This window comes from Euleptes europaea, chromosome 18 (assembly GCF_029931775.1).
Source record: "Euleptes europaea isolate rEulEur1 chromosome 18, rEulEur1.hap1, whole genome shotgun sequence".
NCBI classification, from domain to species: domain Eukaryota; kingdom Metazoa; phylum Chordata; class Lepidosauria; order Squamata; family Sphaerodactylidae; genus Euleptes; species Euleptes europaea.
The window spans coordinates 4,417,208-4,432,713 of NC_079329.1; the positions used below are offsets into that span (position 1 = coordinate 4,417,208).

General features: G+C 46.3%; 1 protein-coding gene across 1 annotated transcript in view; it reads right to left on the reverse strand.

Moving 5' to 3' along the window:
* The window catches only part of LOC130489888 (uncharacterized), a 100,664-nt gene extending 85,624 nt beyond the window's left edge, over nucleotides 1-15,040 (reverse strand). Inside the window, exons 1-2 of the mRNA XM_056863677.1 lie at nucleotides 14,995-15,040; nucleotides 14,549-14,893 (exon numbers count right to left, since the gene is read on the reverse strand). Coding sequence (XP_056719655.1) covers nucleotides 14,549-14,893; nucleotides 14,995-15,040 — 391 coding nt within the window. The remainder of the gene's footprint in view (nucleotides 1-14,548; nucleotides 14,894-14,994) is intronic.
* Nucleotides 15,041-15,506: the final 466 nt, after the last annotated feature.

Here is a 15,506-nt window from a genome sequence, read left to right on the forward strand (position 1 = left end):
GATCTCCAGCTGATAGAGATCAGTTCACCTGGAGAAAATTTGGCAATTGGGCTCTATGGCATTGAAGTCCCTCCCCTCCCTAAACCCCACCCTCCTCAGGCTCCACCCCAAAAAATCTCCCACCGGTGGCAAAGAGGGACCTGGCAACCCTATGGATAAGGCTAGTCAAACTAGTTTTGCTTCTTCTGAATTGAGTGGGTAGCGATCGCTAAATGTAGCATATTAAAAAGTATTGTCTTTGTGTGTGTGATAAATAGGCCCAGCATGGACTCCAGTAGCCCACCGATATTCAGAGCAGGTTTTTGACAGAGCGTCCATCAGTGTGGTAGCCCCAGCTACTACACCATGATACATGGCTTGACAAAATAGAGCTCTGTACAAATATGTATTTGGGATTAGGGTTGCTAGGTCATGCCTGGCAACCAGTGAGAGGACTGGGGGCAGGGTAGGGTTGCCAGGTCCCTCTTCGCCACCAGCGGGAGATTTTGGGGGTGGAGGCTGAGGAGGGCAGGGTTTGGGGAGGGGAGGGGGCTTCAATTCCATAGAGTTCAATTGCCAAAGCAGCCATTTTTCTCCAGGTGATCTGATCTCTATCAGCTGGAGATCAGTTGAATTAGCAGGAGATCTCCTGCTGCTACCTGACAGTTGGCAACCCGAGGGCAGGGACATGGGAGGGACCACAAAGTCACATGTGCCATTACGTCACTTCCTGGGAAATCCAGAAGGTGTAGTGGGTAGCTGTAGGAATCACCAAAAGCTCTACATCCACAGTTTCCAAACAATTCCTAGAGCTACCCTCTGTCACTTCCTGGTTTCCCCTGGAAGTAACATAATGGTGCATGCGACACTGCTCTTCTCCCACTGCTCCTTGGAGTGGTGGTGGGCAACAGGACCAGGGTGCGGGGAATCCCTCCACCCTGACCAGGGTTTCCTCGCGGTCACCCCGCCAACTACTTCAGGGCTTTGTTTCAATTGTGCTTGCATTTTCCAGCAATCAGAGGTCGCCTCCCTTTCCCTGCGCATTTCCACATGTTTTCCCTTCGTTTTCTGGATCCTGGCTAAACACAAATCCAGAAAATATGGGGAAAACATGCAGAAGTGCACAGGGAGAGTGAGGCAGCCTCTGACGGTTGGAAAATGCAAGCACAATCGAAACAAAGCTGTGAAGAAGTCGGTGGGGTGACCTTGAGGAAACAGCCATGCATAAATGGCCATACAATTCAGGCAGTGCCTAAAGTTCCCCTCTGAAATGGCATTGTAGTGAAAGTCCAGTACTAAAGTTTTTGTGTATCATCTTATATGATACAGGCATGATTCTAGCAGGGGGAATGGGACCATCAAAGAATGAAAATAAGAAGAGCTGAAAGTATTTGGAGTGGATGGTGTTCTTAAGTCACCCTTGCAACATTTCAGTTTGATTTTTGGTGTTCATACATACATACATACATACATACATACCTACCTACCTACACACACACACACACACACACACCCCTAAACCTTTATTGGCATAATAACAGCATTTTAACATGCAATAATACAAACACCAAAAGAAAATCATATTCTATCATGAGCATGGTGTTCACAGTTGTTAGTGTGGTTGACTTTAGGGGGATTTAAGAAAACCACAACTAGGTCTATAAGGACTGAATTTGAAAAGGGGGTACTTGATTGATCCAAGATTTCTTTTGTTTTAGAAGACTTCTGTACTATTGAATTTCACAGTGGAATTTGCATTTCAGATTCGTAAACGTTAACCGTTTCCTAAGTGGTGCCATTCCAACAACATGCACGTGTGGCCAACTTTTTGATAGGGCTTATTTCACTGTGGGAGCTGCCACCCCAGTAATCACCGTGCTTCAGAGCTTTGCAAAATCCTCTGGAAGGATATGGTCACGGTGGGTTGACCGTTTCCCATGGAGTGATTGTCTCAATTTAGCATATGCCTGAGGTGATGTGCATCTTGTAATCTCCCAAGTGGCATGTAGTACACCAGCCATTTCTTGTAGCCTGTAAACCTCTCCCCCATCATGTTTTACAGGCCCTGATGGGCAAACAGCAAAGAAAGAAGTCTTATAGGATGTATTTGCTTTTATTTATTTATATCTCGCTTTTCTCTCCAGACTCAAAGCAGCTTAGACTATTGTTTTCCCTCTCCTCTGTTTTCTCACAACAACAATACTGTGGGGTAGGCCAGGCTGAAAGGTTGTGATGGGCCCAAGATCACCCAGAGAACTTCCATGGTAGAATGGGGGATTTAATCCTGGGTCGCCCAAGGTCCAGCTTCTCCAAGTCCTCCACACTTTCCACTATACCATGTTGGCTCTCACTACACTGGAGTCTTATAGACTCCTAGGGGTCTTCAGTGGATGGTTGTTGGACATCCCGTTTTTTAAATAGTCTCATTTGTCACTCTTCCAACACAATGTCACACTGGTGTAGTGGTTAAGAGCGGAGGTTTGGGGCGGTGGAGTCTGATCCGGAGAACCGGGTTCGATTCCCCACTCCTCCACATGAGAGGTGGAGACTAATCTGGTGAACTGATTTGTTTCCCCACTCCTCCACATGAAGCCAGCTGGGTAACCTTGGGCTAGTCACACTCTCTCAGCCATACCTACCTCACAGAGTATCTGTTGTGGGGAAGGGAAGGTGATTGTAAGCCGGTTTGATTCTTCCTTAAGTGGTAGAGAAAGCTGGCATATAAAAACCAACTCTTCTTCTTCTTCAGCATTTCTGAAAGCTAGTTAGGACTGCTACCCAGTGTCCGACAAGTGGTGGGAATCTGGGTGTGTGTGTGTGCAGAGACATGGGGAGATGTCAGCAGTGGTGGCTTGATGAAAAGGAAACCCAGAAGTAATATCACACCTCTCTAGGAATTTCCAGACCTGTATGGTAAAACCACAGAGTTTCTAGAAATTCCTAGATCGGACTGATGTCACTTCCAGGGTTTCCCTGGAAGTGATGTCATGCCACTGCCAACATCATTTCCCACCAATTATTATTCTCCTGCTGGCTGCAGGAATGGTGGCAGGAAACAGGAGCTGGGGGGAAGGGAATCCTAGGGCAAAGGCTGTGGCTCAATTTGTAGAGCATCTGCTTGGCACGCAGAAGATCCCTGGTTCAATCCCCTACATCTCCAGTTAAAGGGACTAGGCAAGTAGGTGATATGAAAGACCTCTCTCTGAGACCCTGGAGAGCCACCACTGGTCTGGGTAGACAATTCTGACTTTGATGGACCAAGGGTCTGATTCAGTAGAAGGCAGCTTCATGTCCTGCCTTTTTGTTACACTGCATTTCACCGTGGTAGTTCCAGTCAGCACAGTGATACATCGTTGTATGAAATCCTCTTGCAGGGCTGTGCAGTGGTCCCCTTCTGAAGGTGTTTTCTCACAAAGTAATGCCACCATTTAGATTTGTCTCTGGGGTCTCCACAATATTCCTAAATGATCTCTGTTTTTGGCTGGGTCCTAACTTTACTTACTTGGCATATTAATGAATTCCTTGGGCAGGGGCTGTGGGTCCATGCGAGAGGTTCAAAAAACGCTACTTTGAGCAACCAGTGGAGAGACAGATGGGTTATGTCATGGAGCCGGGTTGTCCTCAAAATGACTGTATGGGGATAAAGGAGAGGTCAAATGTCCAGTTTTCCATTTTGTACAAATGCTGCTCCCAGGGGACTCACTGCCCTTATGTCTTTGTAATAGGAATTATGTCTTCGTAATAGGAATACTCAGGAGGAGATCAGTTTGTGTTGGTTCTCCCTCCTTTACTTGGTTGTCATTTGTTATGTTTTAATTATTACTTGTTAAACTGCCTTGTGCCAAGAGGAAAGACAGGGTAGAAATGCTGAAATAAATGAATAAAAGTAAATTAAAGTGGTTGTATGAATTGACCCCACTTTCCATCTCACAAGCTCAATTTAGCAGCTATTTAGCTCATTTTTGAGAAGTTAGATGGTGCTGTTCTTTCCACTGCCCTATCGGCCCAAGCAATGTTCTCATTCTGCATTTCGTTCTTCTCCTCTCATTTGCCCAATTAGTCTCAGAGGGCTTTACCAGCTTCCTTATTAAAGGGTGGGAGGAAATGGAGCTGGAGATTTTCTGTCCAGGATTCATTTTGGAATCCCTGTGCCTTTCTTGAAGGGCTTCCTTGAAGCTAAGCAGGTATTGCATATCCAGAGATGCTGAGACATAGAGAGGGGAAGGCACAGGGAACAGAGTGTTTGATGATGAGGTATGGACAGAATATCAAGTATTTAGTTTATTTTATTTCCCTTTCTCAGGGGGCTTCCAACAATAATAAATTGTACGCATAAAATATAAAATTAAAACATACTCATTTAAAACCATCAATTCCAGTTTAACTGAGAAGATAGCATCCTAAAACTATGTGACCACCTCATATAGGTGGAATTGACCTCAGCAGTGGAGTTGGTTTAGAAGAAGAAGAGTTGGTTTTTGTACCCCAATTTTCTCTACCTTAAGGAATCTCAAACTGGTTTACAATTGCCTTCCCTTCCCTTCCCCTCCCCTCCCCACAACAGGCACCTTGTGAGGTAGGTGGGGCTGAGAGAGTTCGGAGAGAACTGTGAATGGCCCAAGGTCACTGAGCAGGCTGCATGTGGAGGAGTGGGGAAACCAACCCGGTTCATCAGATCAGAGTCCACCACTCCTAACCACTACACCACACTGGCTCTCTTTAGGATAGTTATGTTAGGATAATAAGAGAGAAAGAGCTAGATGTATGGGAGGGGACTATGTGTGTGTTTTGTCAGTCCCGTAAATCCCCGGACTGAGAACTTGTATGAGTGTTAGTCACAGTGCTACCCCCAGGAGCCACAGTGATGTGTCCCCATACAAAAACAAATTGTATTAGTTATGTAGACATTCAGCAAAAAGGTTTAGCACCTGCTGCTTTTGATCCAGATGATAATCTTAACAGGTTTTTGACCAAGCTTTAATCACTGTGGTAGCCGTTATAATATACACTATGATACATGGCTTGACAAATATGGAGGATTCATGATCTCTGCTGGACACAAAAACACAAATACACAAACACAGAGATCAGCTACTGTTTCTCTAACTTTTGCCCCATGGTACCACAGGTGTAAGAAATTTGTTCTTCAGGAATGCATTTCCTCAAAGTAGTGGTGAGACAGCTTGAATGATTCATGCAAAGTCTTGGATGGCTGGTGGAAAACCGATAGAAAGTTTCCTTTGATCATTCATAATCCATGTTCTTCAATGGCCTTTTTCACAGTTTTGAGTGTATCCTTCAAGTTTGGTTGTAGAAAGCCAGAGGAAGATGCAAATATAGCTGTGTTTGGATAAAAAGTCTGTAGAATTTATGAATGGATGAAATTTTTGGCACGGTCTATGTTACTGTTCTAGCTACCAAGACACCTTCATATATACAATCTTCTCTAATGTTGGCACAAATGTTAAATGAGTACATAAATGTTCTCAACATTGTATCTATGCACTGTTGTGTCTCATGTTAAAAAAGAGAACATCTGCAGGTTTATATAACTTTTGGAATCTATAACTAAACAGAGGTGTCCAATCAAATGGATTTCTTAAGACTTAGGTGGGAAGACGTCTTATGGAAGCGTTGGATGGACCAAAAATGGCTACAAGATGTAGCAAGATGGCTACAACTACTGTTTATCCCAGGCAATACATAGCTAATCAATGTTAGACATTCTATATAGAACCAAAGGCAAGTGAGAAACGGGTAGGTTTAGGGTTGCCAGGTCCCTCTTCACAACAGGCGGGAGATTTTTGGGGTGGAATCTGAAAAGGGTGGGGTTTGGGGAGGGGAGGGACTTCAACACCATAGAGTCTCTATCGGCTGGAGATCAGTTGTAATAGCAGGAGATCTCCAGCTAGTACCTGGAAGTTGGCAACCCTAGGTAGGTTGCCATTGCCTTCTTCCGCAGAGCTGTCCTGGGTTGGTCTCCCAATTCTGTCATTGGCAGCATGTGTATATGACTACCTTTCCACAAGCTGAAGCATCTGAGAGCCAAAACAGAGAAGGTTGTTCATGCGCGCCAAAATGGTTGTGAGAATAGGCTGTATGCTACACACCGACAATGTACCGATGCAGTCTTACGCAAGAACGTTTCTCCTTTTGTATTTGAAATGCTGCCGCCCACTGGTGCTTTGAGAGAAATGCAAGGGAATTCACTAAGATAAGAGGATCAGACTCTTCGAAGAAATCACAATTTTTAGTCACAATAGCTTCACTGAGGTCTTTTGAATGCTCTTGGTCTCTAAAGGGCTTTTTGTATGGGACTATATCACTGTGGCTCCCACTCCATCCACAGTGGCTGAAGCCACAAAAACATCCTTTCTTCTCAGATCCAGTTGCTTAATGTAACCATATGAAAGCCCCCCCCCTCACCCCCTAGTTAGACTGCTTTTCCCCAGTTAAAGCACCACATCTGATCAGTTACTGGAGAACAGGCTGTATCCACTCAAGACATGGTTATTCAGATCATTAAACCGACTAACTTGTATAAAGCACAGACTCACTGCAGTTCATCCTCTTTTTGCACCTCTGCAGTTGGGTGCATCTCTTAAATATATAATGGCGGATAGAACCCGTAGCCTGCTTTTTCTACACCTATGCAGTAAGTGCAAGAGCTGATCACAAGACTAGCAGGTTCATGGGCAGACTCCAAAGGCATCACAGAGACACTAAGTGGTAAGTCTCAGCCCAAGAATCTCAAACTGATTTTTTAGAAATTACTACATGCCCTTTTAATAACTAAAAGCAGTGGCAGATTGGGGTGGGGGCCAGGAAAAAAACTGTATAGTGAGAATACAGTGTAATCATGCTGACGGACATGTTCAAATGTATTAGGACACATTTGAATAATCAGCTCCCTGTTTTTGACTATGAAACAGGACATAAACCGAACCATCAGTGTTAAAGTGTACTTAATAGTGAGGGAACCATACTAAAAAAAGTAGGTCACTTTAATGCCTTGTGCATCACTGGAAGATGCTTGTCATAATTACAACAGCAATAGAGAATAAAACTGCTGCTATCATACTGCCCTTATACAAATCTATGGTGAGACCACACTTGGAATATTGTGCACAGTTTTGGTCACAACAGTAAGGCTAGAGCAGCTGCCCTATGAGGAGCATTTAAATATTTAAGGCTGTTTAGCCTAGAAAAAAGGTGAGTCAGGAGAGACATGATAGAGGTTTATAAAATTATGCATGGCGTGGAGAGAGGGGACAGGGAGAAAACCTCTCCCACAGTACTACAACCTGGGGTTATCTGCTGAAGCCGAAGGGGGGGGGGAGATTCAGGACAGACAAAAGGAAGTGTTTCTTCACTCAGCGGATAATTGGTGGAACTCGCTGCCACAGGATGTGGTGGCCGCCAACTTGGAAGGCTTTAAAAGGGCAAATTCATAGAGGGCTGGGCTATTGGTGACTACTAATCATGACAGATGGCTACTCCCCACAGTCCCGGAGGTAGTATGCCTCTTCAAACCAGTTGTGGAGTGTGCGGGAACATATGAACACATGAAGCTGCCTTATACTGAATCAGACCCTCGGTCCATCAAAGTCAGTATTGTCTACTCATACTGGCAGCGGCTCTCCAGGGTCTGTGGCAGGGGTCTTTCACATCACCTCCTCGCCTAGTCCCTTTAACTGGAGATGCTGGGGATTGAGCCTGGGACCTTCTGCATGCCAAGCAGATGCTCTACCACTGAGGCATGGCCCCTTCCCAGGATTCTGTTGCAGTCTTCCTGTTTGTGGACTCCCTAGAGACCCGAATGCTGGACTAGATGGGCCTTTGGTCTGATCCAGATTCTATCTGCTGACTGTGCAAGCGCCAAAACCACTGGAAGTTGAAGTCATTAATTGCAAACGGGGTCAATTTACCCAGGAAAGGGTTAGAAATGGCTGCAGGACATAGTGTCCGATGTGAACTTGGAGCAAACATACCAAGATGATTCTGTAAGGGGCTGGGCTCAAACCGGCTCTGACCTCTTAGAAGCAGATTCTCTAAATTGTAGCAGAATTAGTTGTCTGTACTTTTTTCTGGGGATGACCCTGAGATCAAGCGATCAGGGTTTTGTAGCAATGAAGAGATGGATTTGATGTGCCAAACAGAAAAAAAGGACCTGGCCAGAACTGGCACAAAATCCCTTTTTGGCTGTTTGCCATGCAGTTTTTGTATTGGAGTGTAACACTGTGGCTGCTATATTCTCACAATGGTTTGGGCTGATGCAAAAACCCTTATTCGTTCTTGATACAGAGAAGCACGATCACTGGAGAAAGTCTCGGAAGTTCTCCATCATCAAAAGTCACTTTAGGTTGGGGGTGTGTGGGGGCGGGGCAGGGTGAAGAGTCAGAAGATGCCCAAAAACCCATGACGAAAAGGTTACTTTGCGGCTACTTTTCCATCCCCAAAATTGTCATGTGGCTTCCGTTTTTTCAAGTCTGGTGGCGTTGTCAAGAAACCACACAGGAGGATGGGGCCTTGTTTCCTGACCTTCCAAGCTGTCCTGTCATTCATAGTTCCCTTCATCTCATCCCATCTGCTCAACCAAGGCTCAGGGGGCTTGATCAGCTTCCTGTAGAGCAGATTTCCTGTCCCAGATTCATTTAAGACACCGCAGGAAAGAGAGAAACCGGTTTTCCTTCCCCAATGCATTCTCCAGGGTCTTTGTAATGGCAGACTAGTTTCTCATACCTCAAGATGGAAAGAGAGAGATGAATAGGAGTGAGGGTGAGTCTTTGTGGTTCCGAGTGAGAGAAAACAACTTTGCTCAAGGTCACAGTGGATCTGCGCTACGATGGCTTTTTGAGATCATCACATAGCTGGATTTAAGCAAGGCTTTGCTTTGCAAGACAAGAGGCCAAAAACATCACGGCAGGAGCAGTAGACAAGACCACCCATTCTGCAGAGAGGTTTTATGTTTTTTTTGCAGTTCAAGTGAGTTTTATTGCACTTCTGTTAGCAGTTGCAGAAAGACTGCATAAACTACCACCAACTGAAGGGATTTTTTGCTCCATGAATTCATCTCTACCAGAAGACAAGGTGCCATTATTGACCAGGGCCTTCACACATGCTGAGTAATGCACGTTCAATCCACTTTCGGTGCACTTTAGCGATCGCTTGCAAGTGGATTTTGCCGTTTCACACGGTAAAATCGGGTTGCAAAGTGCATTGAGCGTGGCTTGAAAGTGCATTGTTCAGCATCTGTAAAAATCCTGTAGCCCATCGGATCCTCCCTGGTTTTTCTGCATGAGATGGACTCTATCTCAATCCCTCGGCTTCTACTGGATTCTATGCCAGGTAGGAAGTATATGTTCTGTGCTCTGGATAGCTGATTGAATGTATGAATAAGAATTTAAATCACAGCTAAGATTTAGGTGAATCTATTTGTCTGTCGGGGGGGGGGGAAGGCAGCATGGTGTAGCCTGATCTCGTCAGATCTCGGAAGGTAAGCAGGGTCTTAATACCTGCTAACCAGGTAATACCTGGTTAGTATTTGGATGGGAAACCACCAGGGAAGACCAGGGTTGCTGTGCAGAGGAAGGCACTGGCAAACCCACTTCTGTGGGGAAACCAAACTGGTTCACCTGATTAGTGTCTGCCGCTCATGTGGAGGAGTGGGGAATCAAACCCGGCTCTCCAGATCAGAGTCCACTGCTCCACATCACTGCTCTTAACTACTACACCATGCTGGCTCCCCATTACAGTGGTTGACTCAAATCTGGTGAACCGGGTTGATTTCCCCACTCCTCCACATGAAGCCAGCTGGATGACCGTGGGCTAGTCACAGTTCTCTCCAAACTCTCTCAACCCCACCTTCCTCACAAGGGGAGGGGAAGGGAAGGAGATTATAAGCTGGTTTGATTCTCCTTAAAAGGTCGACAAAGTCAGCCTATAAAAACCAGCTCTTCTTCTACTCTTTTTTAATGGCAATTCCAAGATATAGATCGAACCCCCTGCCTGACTGTTCTGAATCAGGGACTTAGCGGCTGCCGTTGGTATTTGCATGGCTAAAAACCACTGTGTGCCCGTAGCTATCACAATGATGCAAGCCATGACAATAACCTCTGCCCTGGATCCACGAGACATGCTCCCTCCCCAACTCCAGACTCCCTTATAAGACTCGAGCACAGCCCATCACCCATGCCCAGAGATGATATTTTCCTGTGTGGAGTGTTTTTGTATGCGGGTTTATCACTGTCGATTACCATGCTGCGCCCCAGCCAGCTAGCTGCCACTCCAACAAAAACCCAAGTGGGTTCTTGGATGGCTGCCATGTCACTCTGGGAGGAGGAGGAAGAAGAAGAAGGAGGAGGAGGGGGGGAGGGTTGGTTTTTATATGCTGACTTTCTCTACCACTTACAATCACCTTCCCTTCCCCTCCCCACAACAGACACCCTGTGAGGCAGGTGGGGCTGAGAGAGCTCTAAGAGAGCTGTGACTAGCCCAGTGTCACCCAGCTGGCTTCGTGTGTAGGAGTGGGGAAACCAACCCAGTTCTCCAGATTAGCATCCACCACTCATGTGGAGGAGTGGGGAATCAAACCCGGGTCGCCAGATCAGAGTCCGTCGCTCATGTGGAGGACTGGGGAAACCAACCCGGTTCTCCAGATCAGAGTCCACTGCTCCAAACCACCGCTCTTTACCACTACACCACACTGGCTCCCAGCACAAATTCTGGATTCAGGATGGATTGAGAATATGGAGGATTTTGTTTGTTTCTGGGGACAGATATGTTCCTGTGGGTCACCGCTGCAGAACATTGACAGTCAGTTGGTCAGCCAGTGCGGTGTGGTGGCTAAGAGTGGCGGTCTCTAATCTGGAGAACTGGGTTCAATTCCTCACTCTTCCACATGAAGCCTGTGGGTGACCTTGAGCCAGACACAGTTCTCTCAGAACTCTCTCAGCCCCACCTACTTTACAAGGTGACTGTTTGTGTGTGTGTGTGTGTGTGTGTGTGTGTGAGGCAATTGTAAGCCTCTTTGAGACTCCTTAAAGGTAGAGAAAATCAAGGTATAAAAACCAACTCTCCTCCTCCTCTTCCTCTTCCTCTTCCTCTTCCTCTTCCTCTCCTCCTCCTCCTCCTCCTCCTCCTCCTGCCCCTTCTCCTCTTTTTTGATGGCAATGCCAAGACACAGACTGAATCCCCAGGCTGACTTTTCTGTATCAGGAGCTTAGCAACTGCCATTGGTATTTGCATGTCTAAAAACCACTGTGTCCCCGGTAGCTTCCACAATGATGCAAACCATGACAATAACCTCTGCCCTGGATCCACAAGACATGCTCCCACCCCTCCTCCAGCCTCCTTTATAAGACTCGAGCACAGCCCATCAGCCCAGCGATGATAGTTTCCTGTGTGGAGGCAGCATTCTGTGTTTTTGCATGCAAGTTGATCACAGTTGATCACTGTGCTGCGCCCCAGCCAGCTAGCTGCCACTCCAATGCGGAGCTCAACAAAAACCCAGGTGGCTTCTTGGATGCCTGCTGCATCACTCTGGGAACTCAGTCTGGATTAAGGATGGATGGAGTATATTGAGGCTTTTGTTTGCTTCTGGGGACGAATACGTTCCTGTGGGTCACCACTGCAGAACATCGACAGTTAGTTGGTCAGCCAGTGTGATGTAGTGGTTAAGAGTGGCGGTTTCTAACCTGGAGAACTGGGTTCAGTAACCCATTCCTCCACATGAAGCATGATGGGTGACCTTGGGCTAGTCACAGTTCCCTCAGAACACTCTCAGTTGCCCCTACCTGCTGTGGGGAGGGGAAGGGAAGGTGATTTTAAGCTACTTTGAGAATCCTTATGGTAGAGGAAAGCAGGATACAAAAAACTCCTCCTCCTCCACCACCACCACCACCTCCTCCTCCTCCTCCTCCTCCTCTTCTTCTTCTTCTTCTTCTTCTTCTTTTTCCTCTTCTTGTGCACATGGAGAGGCAGAACAGATGCCCCATGGAATACCAACATTTCTGTGAATATACACCACACTAGAGAATCTCCCTATATCAGACTGGAGAACCCCAAGGAAGACCTGGAGGGCGCTTTTCCAAGGATCCAGGAGTTGCAGAAATGAGCACCCAGAGACCTCAAAAGTGGCAGACATTCGAGAATCTTAGGAAATGCCAGGGTGCAAGTGGAAGTGGGTGGAGGGAGCGGGAAGGCATCTGCTCCAGACCTTGGGGAGTGGGTGCCAGCCTGAGCATCCTAGGGAGGGCGAGAGGGACCACCTGTCTGGCTCGTTATGAAGTGGATCCCCTTATCCATTTGTTGCTTTTCTGTTTCACAGAAATGATGCTGTGATGGCTGTAAAAATGTAACTGGGTTTGATATGTGTGTGTGTGTAAAGTGCCATCAAGTCGCAGCTGACTTATGGTGACCCATTTTTGGGGGTTTTCATGGCAAGAGACTAACAGAGGTGGTTTGCCAGTGCCTTCCTCTGCACAGCAACCCTGGTCTTCCTTGGTGGTCTCCCATCCAAATACTAACCAGGGCTGACCCTGCTTAGCTTCTGTGATCTGACGAGATCAGGCTAGCCTGGCCCATCCAGGTCAGGGCCGGGTTTGATATACTCACTAGAAAAAGGACTTGCCTGTGAAAGGAGTGGAGATCCCCCCTTTGCTTGCACTTATCTCAGGAAGCAGTTTTTGTCCTGAGATGTAACACTGTGGTAGTTATAGTGTGACACAGTGGTTTCTAGTAGTATTAAATCCTTCTGAGGCGGAGAAGTGGCATTTGGACATCATGACTGTCAGGAACTCTGCATCCAACAATGACAAGTTTTGCAACTGATATACCTCATCCATCCATCCATCCATCTTCATGCATTCATTCTTTCATTCATGCTTTCTTTCATTCATGCTTTCTTTCATTCATGCTTTCTTTCATTCATTCATTAATATGAATGCATGCATTCATTTCAGCCTTCTGGTTTACAGCATAGGTAGAGTTAAGTGCATCCACAATTCCATGCGGCCATGTGATTTAGCAATATGAATGTAACCTTCTAAGAATGTCTAATTTGCAGCTTTTATTCTAGCCCTTAGAAGTGGGAAGGTTGGTTTGAAAATGGGGTGACTTACCAGGAGAAAGCTCAGAGTAGAAGGGAGGTTGCATACAATTGAGAGCAGTTGTGCAGGCTAGAGTTGACCCTGCTCTTCAGTAGCAAAGGCAGAATGAATTATGCAAAACACATTCATTTTCATCATTGTATTTGGTGCAGAATTTTTATTTTTTTTCTTGCAGCACAAATTAGACCCAAACCTGCAAACAAGAAGGATAAAGTACTGAAAGAAACAAAAGAGTACCAGAAGTCCCATTCCCTCCCCCCACCCCAGTGATCCAAAATGCTCCTTGAGTGGATTAATTTGCTTAGTGTTTTGTCTTCTATATATGAAGACTTGGGAAAAAAGTGACTTCAGGGAGACTTTTGCATTTCAAAAAAAATTCTGCAGGGATTGTCCCATTACTAGCAGGTCCATCTTGAAGAAACCAGAGCAGAGAAGAGTCGAAGGGAGGTGATTTTAGAGATGAGTCTTATTTCAGTTTTATGGTTCGACACCTCGGTCTAAGAACAGGGGGAAATAGAGAGAAAGGTTATAATGAAGGGAAAGGTGGAAGGCGGAATGTCTTGATTTGGTCCTGGGAACGTTTCCAAGTACCAGCATTTAAACGTTCATACATGAAATGCTGCCACCTACTGGTAATTATATAGGAGTGCAGCACTCTCAGAGGAGAATCTTCCCTTAACAAGAGCCAACTTCATCGGGAGGACAGAGCAATTTTGTAGGGGTAGTTTCACATTTTAAGAGTAATGTCATGGATATGGTGAGAAGTATAAGGGAACAGTTCCTTGACTTGACCAGAAAGTTCAGGGAAGATGTTGGGGCACACAAAGGCAGAACAAACCTGACCTCTCAGGGAAGCCTGCCAAGAAGGGAGACCCAGAACAGAATAGACTTGCAGATCAGTAAGAAGACAGAGGGGCAACAATTATATGGCCTTGTAAAGGTTAGAAGCCATCTAACCCATTATCAATAGATACAATTTGTTGAGGCCCAGGTGTAGACTTGTCTGAGAATTGAAAGAAACAGAACTAGAAGAAGTTGGTGTTATACCACACTTTTCTTTACCTTTAAGGAGTCTCAAAGTGGCTTACAATCCCCCTCCCCCTCCCCACAACAGGCACCTTGGGAGGTGGGTGGGGCTGAGAGAGTTCAGAGAGAACTGCGACTAGCCCGAGATCACCCAGCAGGCTTCATGTGGAGGAGTGGGGAATCAAACCCAGTTCTCCAGGTTAGACTCCGTCGCTCTTAATAAAGGGGTGGGCCCATAGAGATGTATGTTTTTGAGGGTTAGTGTGGAATCTTCTAGGGTGGGATGATCCCCTCTGCCAATCATCATTGATGGGCATTTTGGTACATAAACACCAGTGCTTTAACCAGACTGTGGTTCTCTGTGGGCTGTGGTTGTCGGAGACCAAGACCCAGCCATGTGTATGTGGGTGAAGGAGTCTGAGGGTGGTTTTTGCCTGGACGCTCCATTGCTTCGTCTCTCTGTGGTTCTTTCACACAGTAATAAGTTGCAGAGTCTGCAGCTGTCAGGGAGCTCAGCTGGAGGTAAGCCTCGTTCCTGGAGGTGTCCCTGGAGATGCTGATCCGGCTGCTGAATGCGGGATTGTACTGGGTGGTTCCTTGTCTCGCATTATTCCGAATGAATCCCAGCCATACCAGGCGTCTCCCTGGATGCTTCCGGACCCAATTCCAGTAATGATCGCTGACTCGGAACCCGGAGACAGTGCAGGTCAGTCTGAACGACCCTCCCGGCTTCACCATGGCTGGGCCAGACTGGGCCAGCTGAGGACCAGAGAAAGTGCCTGAAAAAGAAAAGAACAGAAAGGAAAGCAGTGAGACCCAGTCCCGGGATTCTTGTTTGTGGCATTCCTCATTTAGCTTTACTCAATGCCGAAACCCTCACCTGGCACAACGTTCAACAGAACAAGAAAAATCACAATGGGGTCCATCTCTTTTCTCTCTCACTGCTGCCTGTTTCAAGCAGAAAGAAATTGATACCGCCAGGTCTGGAGTGACAGCGAATGGTGCTATTTAAGAAGGAGGAACCTATCTGGGAGTTTTGCATAAAGGGTGTCAGGACCAGAAGCAGAGGGGATAAAAGGAAGCCCCCTTGCTGGGCTTAGCAGACTGAAATTCAAACACAATGAAAATAGAATCCAGCTGAGCCTATCTGGTGATAATCTAAGAAAAGTGGCCAGTGTTTTTTTAGAAGAAGAGTTGGTTTTATACCTTGCTTTTCTCTACCTTTAAGGAGTCTCAAAGTGGCTTACAATCACCTTACAATCACAACAAGATACCTTGTGATGCAGGTGGGGCAGAGAGAGTTCTAAGGGAACTGTGACTAGCCCAAGGTCACTCAGCAGGTGTCATGTGAAAAAGCGAGGAATCGAACCCAGTTCTCCAGATTAGAGTCTA